The sequence below is a fragment of the Tympanuchus pallidicinctus genome, unplaced genomic scaffold (genome assembly GCF_026119805.1).
Source record: "Tympanuchus pallidicinctus isolate F22 unplaced genomic scaffold, pur_lepc_1.0 scaffold1, whole genome shotgun sequence".
NCBI classification, from domain to species: Eukaryota; Metazoa; Chordata; class Aves; order Galliformes; family Phasianidae; genus Tympanuchus; species Tympanuchus pallidicinctus.
Window position 1 is genome coordinate 14,430,643 of NW_026294618.1, and position 13,113 is coordinate 14,443,755.

Consider the following 13,113-nt stretch of genomic DNA (forward strand, 5'->3'; position numbering starts at 1 on the left):
CTTGAGTCACATTCTTATCTCTTCTTTATTTGCACCTTTCATGCTGCTTCTAGAAGCCATGCTAGGAGAACACAGTTCTGAGCCCCAAGACTCCTGTTTTCAGGCAGCATGCAAAACCCCACACCACAGTGGTGATGTACACGTAAATACAGAAGAACCAAAAAGGTCTTTCATTTGATGGTAGGTAAACCAGTGAGTCTTCTACTGGCTAAATAGATAACATAATCCATATTATTTTTTTTACATAGCTCTGGAGCAGATATTTATAGGAAACCTGAAAATTCACACCTTTTAATGATTTAAAAACAGTCACATCACACAATTCCTTCAGTAGAAGCTAAAAAAAGAGATACAAAACCAGAATTCCACTTCTTTAAAATGCAGACTCAAAGAGACTGGAGGGTGTCGTTCAGGCAGTGAGTGAGAGCAGTGCCCCCCATCACGTGTAATCCATAAATAACGCTTATACAGCAGGAAGGAGCAGAGCAAACAGAGCCAGCAGCCACAGCGTGGCCCAGCTGTTTGGGAACACTCACAGGACGCAGGAGGTGGGAGGCCACACATGGGCTTCCACACCTCCCAGGAGCTGCAGGAATCACCACTGGCCACAAAAAAACTAAGAGGGCTGGAGATGTGAGTCCCCAGATGGCTTTGCTCAGGACTAAATGGGCCGGCAGACTGAGACAGGCCAACCTTCTCCCAAGTTATAAGTGTGTTACAGTGGCAACCAAAAGTCAAACTTCCTAATCTAGGGAACTTCTGAGCAAAACAGAGCAAAGTCTTTCTTTCTACACCACACAAAGTGCGCACATTCACTACAAGGGGGAAGCACAAAGCTGCATGTGCACACACTCCCCAACATGTATGCTGCCTGTGGGATGATGGTGCAGCACGCAAGCAGGGTGTGGGTGTTTTAAAGGTGAGGCACAGCACTTCAATACACCCAGCACAACGCTCTTGTGCAGGCTGGAAACTTGTTACCAGTAATTATAACTATAGAGCGAAGTGTAAAAATAATGACAGATTCAGCTTTCAACTGAAAAAGGCCTCTGCTGATTTCAGGGGAGTGCTGAGATCAGCAAGTCTGCTTAAACGAGAGCAGCACTTTGCCCATGCTGAGAAACAAGACCACGTGTTTAGAACAAAGCCGAGCAGGATGCAGCGCATTCCTATGTACCTGCATTTTCACATTCAGGTAAAAAATAAATAAAAAAAAAGTGCTCTCCAGCACTCAGATGAGCTCAGTATAGGAACGGTTAAAGATAGGAGCCCTGGAAAGTGAACACTATAGAAATACTTCAGCCAGCAAAACAGCAGCTGGCACTTCTCAGCACACAGCACACAGGTACCCTCCTGTACAAGCTGGCCACAGGAGGGGTGCTGCATCTCATTGCTCACAGCAGGCCAGCACAGCACAGTTCCCTGCAGCCAGCCGTTCCACTCCTCAGTCACATTTACATGGGGTGTGAAAGAAAATCCAACCAACGGGGAGAGTATCTCGTTTAATAGAAAAGGGTGATGCGATACAAAGTACTGTGGAGAAGTATAAGGCCACGTGAAGAGCATCCTCGCGCTGACAAAGGTGGCTGTTTGTTAAGACATGACTAGCATTTCTCCTGGTGCTTTGACACAGGTCATCAAAAGTCTGGAACAATTTTCTATAAGGTGCATAAGCATCCACAATGCGTAAACTTAATTTTATATTTTTGCTGTATTAAAAAAAAATATATGCAAACAGAGACCCAGCTAATCACTCACAGGTTATCTTGCCATTTTTGTGATTTTTCAGTAGACTTTAATACGCTGATTTAGTAGGGCTGAAAGTAAAGCATCGTTTCTAGTGTCAAAGCTTTGAACAGTGTTTGTGCTTCTACATCCAGCAGAGCAGCCTGGCTCCCAGTGCTCTGCTCAGGCAAAGTGGGGACCCAGGAACACCCAGTGTGTCAAGCTTTACTAAAAGTCACAACAGCTTCCACTTGCAAAGAATATGAACTGATGGGGTGCTGAGGATTTCAACACTTCTTTTCTGAAAGTCATTCTAGGATGGTTTTGTTGGGTTGGTTTTTAGCTGGCTTTTGTTTTGTTTATAAACAATGACAGGCTTAGACCTCAGGCTCTCCAACCTCCAATGTCACCTGCACAAGGAGGCTCTAACAGCACCAGTCTGTTGGAGGATCAGAATCCAGAAGTGTGAAAATCCCAAACACCAAATTTTCAAACATTACATACTTACAGAATGCTCTGAATGCATTTGCTTAGGCTCACAGGAAAGTAGTTTCCAAAGCCCTGGGTTTCATCCTGCACACCTCTACTAACGCAGGTCAAGTAAGCCTGCATACGAAGATTCAAAGGAATAAATACAAAATATATTTGGTATAGAAAACACTAGTATAAAAAATTAAAAATCACCCTGTTTCACTGTCCATCAAAATATTAACAGCAAGCAATGACTCGTTTAAACCTATTGCCAAAATCATTTCAAAAGAGTCCCGCTTTCCTGAAGTGCTGGTGATTGCATCTGCCCAAATATTGAACAAACAAATAGGATGAGGAAACAGGATAGATTTCTCACCTAGCATTATTAACAGAGGACCTAAAATGAAGGGAACTGAAGTATGTACAAACAAACACGCCGAGGGGTGAAGAGGGGCACGCTGTCAGTTCTGTTGTAGCCAGCAGAGCTCTTCACGGGTTACAGACAGTTTCAGGGAAGGCGCCTTGTCCCACTAGCCCTGACAGGCAGACGGTGGCACAGGGATGAGCATACTCAGAGCACTGCTGCTTTTTGGTTTCTCCGCCGTGGCAATTCTGTTCAGTTTGCCCACCTCTGTCTGCCAGCTGGGGATCTTCTTGGTGGCCATGTGGCGCCGGGTGTGCTTGGTCAAGTGATCGCTGCGCATGAAGCGGCGCTCACACACGGGGCAGGCAAACTTCTTCTCTCCCGTGTGAGTTCTGCGGTGGCGTGACAGTTCATCTGAGCGGGCAAACTTCTTGTCGCAGCCTTCCCAGTTGCAGCTGAAGGGCTTTTCTCCTGCAGGACGTAAAAGAAAGATAACTTTCATTAAGCTCTGTTTTACCAAAGAGCTGTGTCATACCCTACTTTGCAGAATCTGACAGCTTCCAAAACTGCCCATCTGTGCAGCCACCGCTAGCTCGAGTACAAGCTGAATTTGACTTGCAGAGAAAAAGCAAGGGTCTCCTTTCCCCTTTCCTCACATCTCTTTAAACGTTCTTTAATAGAGTCCATTTGTTTAAAGAGAAGCTATGTTAACTACAGACTTAACCAAAAGCAAATCCCTGAGCCCATCCCTCCTACGTGGCCACAGCCCTACAACCACTATGCATCATTAGCAAATGCTGTGGGCAACAAGAAAACATGGGGTTCACGCTCCCAGTCCTGCTGAAGTGACCACACACCGATGCAGCACATCAGGGAGCACTGTGCTCTGACGGCCCACGTGCCCGGAGACCCAGACTCCTACAGGAGCTCTGGATGCCAGGGAAAGATAGCAGCCAGGAAGGCTTTCAACAGAAGTTTCTCATGCTGGGTGACTGCTTAACATCACACCCATCCTAAACAATGTGACCTGCTGCCTGCAGCCCTCATAGACCTCAAGATAAACAAGATAAACATCTACCCTTCACCACAAATCTGGGGAACTCTTTGGAGCGGAGCAAGAAGTCCAGCAGAAAAGATGCACCGCAGCAGCTGTGTTCTTACTGCAGAAGGCAAGTGAAGCTCGGTGTGCATGATGCCCACCTAGCTGCTCAGTGAGTGGGATGAAGCAGGAAAAGCAAGCTGCTGCTGCTCTGCCCACTGATGCTGCGCAGCAGGGTGGCAAGTGATGGGACTGTGTGCTTCCCCAGCCACGGGTGCTCATCTTAACATCACAGCAGACACAGCTCCCCTCGTGGGTCAGTGGTGGTACGTGACAAGGGAGAGGTTTGCTGCCACAGACCAGAAGCAGAACCATCATTCTGTCTCTGAGCTCCAGTTCACGGGGATTATCAGCTTCATACGGGGCTTAAGCTCTGTTCTCATAGGAATTGGACAAACAAGCTGGCAAACTAACGCACATCCTGCCTTGGAACCACAGAGGGTGGCAGAAATAAGCAAAGGAAAAAAAATTTAGACAAACATTTAGATGAACTCTTCTTTATCAATCACCCGATATGCTTGTTCCTCAACATCAGAAATAGTCCCTTCCAAGAACTCAACATTTAGTTTTGACTTAACAGGATCTGAGAGTTAAAAAGAGAATAGGTAGAACACATTTACACTGCCTCTACACTAACCAGATGTTATGGAACAAATCATATTAATTGTAACTAATTTACAATTACTTAACATAAAACCAATTATATTCCTGCAGCAGCTCTGCTTCCTAACACTCTAACCCAAAATCTTAATGCACACCTATTTAGCCTAGCCAAAACTCTAGGAATTCTAAACATAGTAGTATTAGTAGTACTGGAATGTCTCTTTTCCTTCATTCACGTACAAATTAAGAACAACTACCTGTACTATGGACTGCTTACACCAGACCCCTCCATACTCAAAATAAAGACTTGCACAATTCACTGCAATCCAGTCCAGCTGGCAGAATTCCACTCAAATCTAAACACATGCACACAGAGGGCAAAGCTTTGCTCCGACTAAAGCATGTGAAACTCAACCAACGCTACAGGGTCGGCTGAGGTCTCAGAACAAAGTCTGTTTTGTTTGCTTGCCCATGGAGAATGAGCATTCTTCTCTTCTCCAAGATGAGCACAAGACCCCTGACCACCTGCCCCTTCCCTTTCCCGCCCGCTGCCATGCACCCTTCAACGCCCCAATGACAGCTCACCCCACGTTACACACCAGTGTGGGTACGAAGGTGGGCTTTGAGGTGGGAGCTCTTGAAATAGGTTTTCTTGCACCCGGGGAAGGTGCAAACATAATTCCTCCGTCTCGAAAAGTCCATCTGGGGGGTGCAGCTTTGACCAGAAGCGATGAACACGGGGGCAGGAGCAAGGGGCAGCAGCTTGGTGTTCCCAACAGTCATTACTGTTTGCGGGCACTGCGGCGTCGGCGCGACAGCAGTCTGTGGAAGCACCAACATGACGGCCCCCTGAGGCACAGAAGATCCCACGAGCACAGGCTGAGAGAGCGGAGCTGTCTGCGGTAAAATGGGTTTCATCGGAGCCGAGACGGTTGGAGCTGAAGGCTTGACGTAGGCATTAATCACACCGCTTTGGCCGTTCAAAGGGATCATTTGACACAGAACCTGGGGGCTTGACACGGGGACGGGTGGCACTGGGGTAGCTCTTTTTTGCAAGTCGTCCTCGCAACTCTTTGGTAAGTGGGTCTGTGGAGAAACAGGTCTGATTGGAAGCTGTCCCTGGCTGGGCACGACATCACCAGCACACGGCTGGCGTACCGGAGAGGCTTTGTTAACTAAAGCATCGGCAGCACACGCGTCCTGCGGCGGGCTGGAATGTCTTTGGTCCTCTGCTCCACTCCGGTCTCCAGAAGTGCCGCAGCCCCAAGCTGCCTTTGCTTTCTCTCGCGCAGCAGGACCCTGGTGGTAAGCAGAGCTGTCGCCCGTGTGCCGTATGACGCTCGTCGCCATGGCCCTGCAAGGCTGAGGGGCAGAGGCCTCCGCGAGGGCCGCCCTCTGCTCACACTGCCTCTCCACGCTCAGGACGGACGGCTTGGCCGCGGGAGTCGAGTCGGTAGTGGATGTGACCAAGCAGGCAGCCGTGCTTGCCATGACGGTCCTGGGCTTGGAGTAAGTGACCTGCGAGGGGAGCAGCACGGCGGCAGACATCTCCACAAGGTCGGGGCTGTGCGGGGGGGTCATGCACTGCGGAAAGAAAGCCCTGTTATACAGCGCTGCTACCCGGCACACTGCCTTTAGTGCAAAAATCAAATCACACCTGCTCCTCAGAACCTCAGAAACCGCTGCTTGGGGAAAGCAATTAAAGCTTGCATTGCCTCATCTGATGGTCATTCAGAAGAGGCTCAGAAGTGTGCTAATTAATAAAAGGAAGGCGATGGGGCAGATTGCAAACCCACGTAAAATGGTGCGTGTCTACTCAGTGCACTACAGAAACTCCCTCATTTCTTCTCCCAGCAATGGGTGCAGATATAAGAGGCTCTGAGCGCTCTGCTGATCACAGAGACAGAGCAATAGATAGCAGAACTGTACCATGTGAACTTCAATATTCCAGTAAGACTTCAATATTTTTATCTTTAATTTAATAATAAATGATACTTTAATTATTTAAGATCTTCAAATAATGACCTCTCCAGCAGCTGGTGGCTATTCCCAAGACAAACACAAATGGAACTGCTCTTCCCCATAGCCCATGCACCCACCCACCCCCGTGCCTTCCTGCTGCTGCCACCTCTCCTGCCCCTCTTAACACTGAAATCCCAACCCATGCCTGTCTGCTGGGCAGCTCCAGAGTTCCAGAACTGAGTGGCAGGAGTATAACAGAAGAGGCCTACCAGCCAGTTGCTGTATCATCCCAGCCTACTTGCCTCTCCTATTCTCTTTTTGTGACGTAATTTCATACTAAAAGCCACTGGCTGAAATAGGTCTTAGCCTTCTAAAACACAAATGACAAGTCTTTTATTTTTTATTTTTTTTAAATCTACTTCTATTGCAACATAGGTTGAAACAAAAAAAAAGTTGTGATTCAACTGACATTAATCAGTCAGAGAAGGCCAATGCTCTGGAAAAATAAACTGCGTGTAGAAACACACAGCATAAAAACCAATTAAACTTGCTGTTTCATAATGGTAAGCTATACTAGAGATCTGCGTGAAGCCAAATGTCGTCAAGAACCTTCCTCCTAAAGGCCTTCCAGATAAGTCAGCGCTGAATCACTGAGGCTCAATCTGCCTTTTGTACTCCAAATGCTCCAAGAACCAGGCAGCACTTCTGTGCAGGGCAGGTGATGGAGCACAGGCTGCCCAGAACTGCGGGATCTCCTCCTCGGGGACCCTCAGATGCGGTGCTGGGCACCCCGCTCTGGGTGTCCCTGCTGCAGCAGGACTGTGTTTCATGCACCCAGATGGCCCTGCCCACCTCAGCCCCTCTGCGACTCTCTCAAACATCCAACCACCAAAACAGCCTTCCTCTGTGCTGCTCCTGACAGCAGGAGCTTTTATACCAAGATTTAACAGGAGACCAAACTCCTACATTCGCCATCCCAGAAACAGCAGGAAACCCCACGCTGCTGATTTGCATGTACACACACAGCACGAGTCACACTGCCACTGTTCTATGCACGGTCACACAAGCGAGGTATCTTCCTCAGCTAAGCCAAAACACGGCAGAGATGTACCAGCCAGGTGTCACACGCTTATTTTGCAGTCACGCCTTCCTTACCAGCGTAGATAAATAATCCTTTGGTAATTCAGAAGTAGCCTCAGCGTGCATTGTGAAATCTCCAGAATCCGAGAAGGGCGTGAGAGGCCTTATCTTTAATATGTCACCTTTCTGCAATCTTTGCCCCCAGGAGCTCATACAAACAAGTGCCTCAACGGCTTCGATGTCATTCTGCTCCAAGGTGCTGCAGGTGGAACGCTCGCTGTCGTGGCGCTGCCGCTCCCGGATGGACTCATAGATATCCACAATGTCAACCTGGATGTAATCGGATTACTGGCTATTAGCACGAGTCAGAATACAAAGCTGACACCACCCACATGCTGTCTGCTCACCATGAAGGTCATCTGAAACAGATCCCATGCCTGCAGCAGGACTTTTACCCATCAGCTCCTTTCTCACCCTCCCCCTGCCAGCTCGTCTCCCCACCCTGTTACCCTTCTAAAGGAAAAAAAAAGGGGGGAAAACCAAAAAGATCACAAATAAATAAATAATAAATAAATAAAATCAACCAAGCAAGACCAAAAAGCCACCCTCACAGAAAAGGAATTGACAGGTTTAATATGGAGCTCAGGTTTCCAGAGTTCTTTTCCTGGATAGCACTGCTCTGAATAAACACGTTCCTTGTCTGTACACAAGCAGAAAGAAGGGATGAACTTCCAACCTTGTTTAGACAAGGCTGTCTCCTGGCCCCAGAAGATGGCTGCTCATTAGCACTAATCTCATTGCCGGAGCGCATGGAAAACACACTTGAGGCTGACAGCACGATGCTCTGAGCCTGGGGGTACCATGCTGTGCAAAGCATTTCCATTTTATTTTTAGCTAGTGGGGAAAAAGGAAGGCAAGGAGCTCCCGGAGCACAGCAGGGCTTCTTCATATGCAGCACTTTGAAAAACTGTGCTAAGAAACGTATGGTACCGCACAGGTGCCGGGTATCCCAAAGGGCACCGAGCAGCGCGAAGACAACGGGCAGGAACGCTATCGGTGTGCGTCCACAGGCGAGCGGCACAGCGGGGTGCGCAGCCACACGCGAGGCGACACCCAGCCTTCCCGCACAGGAAACCCGAGCGTGGCCGAGCTCCGGCAGCACACGGCAGCGCGGCTGCTCGGCGCCCTGCCGGCACCGGGACGGGAGGCGCAGGACGAGCGCTGCAGCCCTGCCGCAAAAGAAAAGGGGAACTAAAAAAAGCAGGCACCGCCACGCCGCTGCCACGGCCTCCGGAGCCGAGGGAACCGCGCTTCCTGGGTGATGTCATCGGGGCTCTCGTGGCCCGCAGTTCTGGGACTGACTCACGGAGCGGGGCTCCGCGGCGTCACGGACATACGGATGCGCGACATCGCCGCCGCTACGCGCACGGGCAGCTCGTCAGCGCCGGAGATCCGCGCAGCGGCTCGCGGCCGGGACGCGTGTCCCCGTCTCACCCCGCCCGGCGCGGCGTCGGCTGCAGCCGGGTAAGGGGGCCGCCGCGCTGCCAGGACGGAGCCCCTCAGATCCCGGCCCCGAGCGCCCCATCCCCGCAGCTAACGGCCCCGACGGCCCCCCGCCCCAATCCCGTTAGGCACCGGCCCCGGCCGCCCCCCTCGGGGTAACGGTCCCCGCGTCGCTCACCGCGGCCGCATCTCCCATCTCCGGGCAGGGCGAACCCGAGCCGTGCATGGCGCGTCGACGCGAGCGGGAAGGCGGGAGGCGGCGCGGCGGTCGGCAGGGCGCAGCACGGCGGCGGGCACCGCCCCCGCCCCTTCTTCCCCGCCCGCGGGGCCGGCACCGACGGTCCCGCGCGCCGCGAGCCGCCGAGAGCTCCGCGCGCCAGACGGCGCGGGCGGGGCGGAGGCTCTCCGCCAATCGGCGCCCGGCGCGAACCGCGCGCGGCCAATGGGAGGCGGCGGGCGGCGTGATCGCGGCGTGCAGGGGCGCTGCCGGAGGGGGGGGCGGCGCGTGGGCGCGGCCCGCGGCGGCGGGCGGGAAGGCGGCGCGCCAGGGGGCGGGGGAGAGGAGCTGGAAACTGGGGGAAAGGTCGGGCGGGGGGCGGGACGGGGGGCGGGGTGGCGGCCGGGAATGCCCGGGGTGTGGCGGGGCGGGGAGGGGGCGGGGCCGGGCCGGAACTCCCCTCCCCCCGAGTGCGTGCCGCGCTGCACGTGGACGGCGGGCCGGCGGGGGGGAGGGGAGGGCCGTCCGCGTGCGGCGGGCAGGGCTGCGGGCACGGCTCCGGCTGCACGGCTCCGGCTGCACGGAGCGCGTCCGCCTCGGGATGGGGCTCCCACCGCGCTCCGAGTGCGGCGTTTCCTCCTCCCTTTTAACTCCAATCTCCCCCTTTTAGGTTAAAGCCGTTCTCCTGCCCCTACCCGCTCACGTAGAACGCCCGTTTCCTCATTACATATACGCTTACGGGAGGAGCGGTCCCCGCGCACACCCACCCACGTGCTGCCCCGGGGCAGCCCCGTTATGGGCCGGCGATGAACGGATAAAGCGCGAGCTGCGCTCCGCGCCCGGCCCTGCCCTGCAGCCCGCCCACCCACGCCGCGTCACACCTAAACGGGGCCCGTCCCTACAAGCCGGGGCTCCAGAAGGCTGCCGACGGGGAGGGAGGGCCGGGCGCACGCGGGGACACGAGGCTCCCAGCCCCACGCCGCAGCTCAAGCCCGGACTGCGAGAGCGGAGCGCCGCACTGCGCGCTGCTGGCAGTGACTCATACGGCGTCCCGAGTCGGCAAGGACAGCCCCGGCTCCGCGCAGCACCGCCCCGAACCCAAAGCCCAGCTCTGAGAGCGCCGTTCAAACGCCCCTTACAGTGCAGCCGCTGGGGCCCTAGGCAGCCCGTGCCGTACCCGCAGCCCGTCCCTAACCCCCCCCCTTCCCCGCCCCGCGCCGTTCCCTCGGGCCCTGTCGCTGTCGCAGAGGCCAGGAAAGGCAGCCGTGCTCACTGCACAGAGGACTCAGCGTTAGAAATGAACATATAAAATTTAATAGCTTGGTTTAAAATACGTTTTCAATTAAAAAACAGCAGGCAAAACCAAAAAATCAGTTCCATAACACATACATGAGGCTGCTACAGAGAGAAGACCCGTGTCCCAGAGAGCCTTAGAGGAAAACAACCGGCAGATTTAGTTCACATACTTCATTACACAGTAAAAAAGAAATAACAGTCGTGTCAACCCTACCCCTACAGAGACCCTAAACTACTTCCCTGACCCCAGACTGAGATTCTGTAATAGGACTTCCATTTTCGATACAAATGTGTCAACAGACAGGGATTCTATATACCAGGTTTAAAAAACCCCCTTGCAGCAGTGCCCATAACTCGCAAGGGAAGCCCAATGGAGGGCAGGGCCATGCCAGCTCACTCCGGGCCCAAACAGGATGTTAGCAGGTGGGCACGTGGTGCTGAGAGGAAAGGAGGGGGAATGGGACGCTCTGAGAGCCTGCCCGGGTCGGCCCGAGCATAAATCCCAAAATACCACAGTCCACCTAAGTCATAAAACAATAAAATATATGGCGGGGAGGGATTTCAGGTTGGAAACCTCACCCCAGCACCAGGACAGGATTAACTGTACCCACAGCCACCAGGGTACGTTACCCAGCCTGGCTCTGGAGAGCTCTGATGCCAAAGGCCACAGCCCTCCCTGGGCAACCTTCTCCATCTGCAACCTGAATTTCTGCAACGTAAGCCCAGCACAAGGAGTGGGAGCACACATCAACACCTTTGGAGACTCTGCTCCCTCAGCCCTGGGCTCCTGGCAGCACAACAGTGGCAAGGGCCAGCCCTGAGCAGGGCACCGTGCTGTGGCTGAGGCTCCCTCAGAGCCCAGTGGGACACCAGGCGAGGCTCAGGCATTCTGCAGCCTGTGCTTCTGTTTGTGAAACTCAGTGTGGCATCTACGTCCCTTTTCCAAACAGCAGCATGATGCAGCTGGACAGCACTGTGTTACCACTCACTGATGGCTCAGGGGACACACAAACCATTCAGCAGAATCACGTCCTACTTTGCCAGCCTGCTTCTCCAGCCTACCCGGGTCAACCCAGGGCAACACACGTCCAACCCCCCCTAACTTTGTGCTGCAAACCTCCCATTAACGCAGACCACTGCCATCAGCACCAGTCCCAGAACTTCCTACCCGCTCACATCCCAGCCTGTAGTGCAGGTGGCTGTAGCTCCTACTGTGCACCTCTCCCTTGCTGCTAACCAGAGGGCACTTTCCCTTCCTAAGCACAAAGGCACAATGTAAGCACTATAGAGCTTACTGCAGTGGCTGGTTTTGGAGGTTTTTTGGAGTTTTTTTGGAGGTTTGTGGCAGCTGGGACCAGACTGACTGCTGCTACCAGCTGCCCTCATTGGTCCAGGGCCCCGGTTCCCTGCTCCACCACCCAACACCTTGCCAAGCACTGGACTTCCCCAGACCGAGCCACTGCCACAGGGCTTGGCGGAGGGCTGGGGGAATCCTAAGCATACTGCCAGACAGAAATCCACAAATCCACCCTGCAGGAGACTTCCTGACCCCTCCAAGTGAGGTTTCAAGGAACCTGAATGTGCTCAGTGTTTCTTTGGCACAGCCTCTCGGCCTCAGCACAGACCACCCTGCTCAGAGCCAGGACAGTCAGGAGACAGAGCTGCCAGTGCCTTGCTGTCCAGAGAGGTTGAGGAGAGCTGCTACCCTTCCCTCCACACAGGAGAATGCATGCTGAACAAGGTCTCTGCGCACTCTACAAACGTACCAATGCGTGCTCACCTTTGGTGCATGTTAAGGCTTTGTCCTTTTTTTTTAAATAGCTACGTTAAATATCTGTTTTCTCTGTATATGGCATCCTTTTAGATGGGCTTCTTTGCATATATTCATGGTATATACACAAACACCATATTTTATATATATTATATATCACTTGTATGTACACATTTACAAACCTTCAAAAATATATTGCACTTATATACAATATAGCTTCATCTGATGAGAGTTCACACAGTTACTAAGGCGAGTTCTTCATAAGCAAGGCAGTATTACATTCCCCCCCATGACACAAGTGATTTCAACAACCTGCCCTGATAAAGAGTAAACATCATGATGACTTTTCTCCAACCTGCACGCAATTCCTACCAGTTTCAGTCAGTAGTTTTGCAGCTCTACCTAACAGAAAACAGTCCAGTAAAACGCTATTAGCTGATAACAGGCTCAATCGTGGGTACCGAATAGATAAATAAGACATCACCACTCTAAAAGGCCACCTTCCAAGGGTTTCCCCTCCCTTACCTACTAGTCTTTTATACATGCTCTATTTAATTGCTGTTCTTTGCTCACTGGTTTCAAGTGCAAATAAGGTCATGAGCATTACAACGTTCTCTAGAAAGAACAGACAAAGGTATCAAGCAAAAACACCTCTCTGATCCCCAGAACAAGTCAACACCTGACTTGCTCCTGGAGAAGGTGATTGGTGTTTTACTTGACACACTACATTATGGAAAGTGATCACTCGAGATCTGTGCTTAAAATCCACAGAGGATCCGTGATCTTAGATCTCAGTGAGAGTCAGCTTGTAAGATCCTCCAACTTCTTCAATCTGCAGCTGGAAGGTATCTTCATTAGAATAGTGTTTCACAATGTTATCATCCATGTTGACCAGAATTCTGGAAAAATAAGATAAGTTGGGGAAATATTAGAGTTCTACATGCCAAAGACAGCAAAGGCAGACTCAAATCTGAGACTGTCCAGAAGTAAGCTAAGATTCCTGCCCACCTGCATTGAATCTG

The 13,113-nt window shown here is 52.2% G+C and overlaps 2 protein-coding genes across 5 annotated transcripts in view; both read right to left on the reverse strand.

Moving 5' to 3' along the window:
- Positions 1–1,487: 1,487 nt before the first annotated feature.
- KLF11 (KLF transcription factor 11) lies at positions 1,488–9,116 on the reverse strand. The gene is made up of 4 exons (XM_052685580.1): positions 8,986–9,116; positions 7,380–7,634; positions 4,862–5,846; positions 1,488–3,031 (listed from the first exon to the last, which is right to left on the reverse strand). Exons 1-4 carry the CDS (start codon positions 9,031–9,033, stop codon positions 2,727–2,729), a joined length of 1,593 nt encoding a protein of 530 aa, XP_052541540.1. The 5' UTR covers positions 9,034–9,116; the 3' UTR covers positions 1,488–2,726.
- Positions 9,117–12,224: 3,108 nt separating this feature from the next.
- The window catches only part of GRHL1 (grainyhead like transcription factor 1), a 37,344-nt gene continuing 36,455 nt past the window's right edge, over positions 12,225–13,113 (reverse strand). For all 4 annotated transcript variants that reach the window (XM_052685369.1, XM_052685350.1, XM_052685359.1 and 1 more), the window contains exon 16: positions 12,225–12,990. In XM_052685369.1, coding sequence (XP_052541329.1) covers positions 12,876–12,990 — 115 coding nt within the window. In that variant the 3' untranslated portion in view covers positions 12,225–12,875. The remainder of the gene's footprint in view (positions 12,991–13,113) is intronic.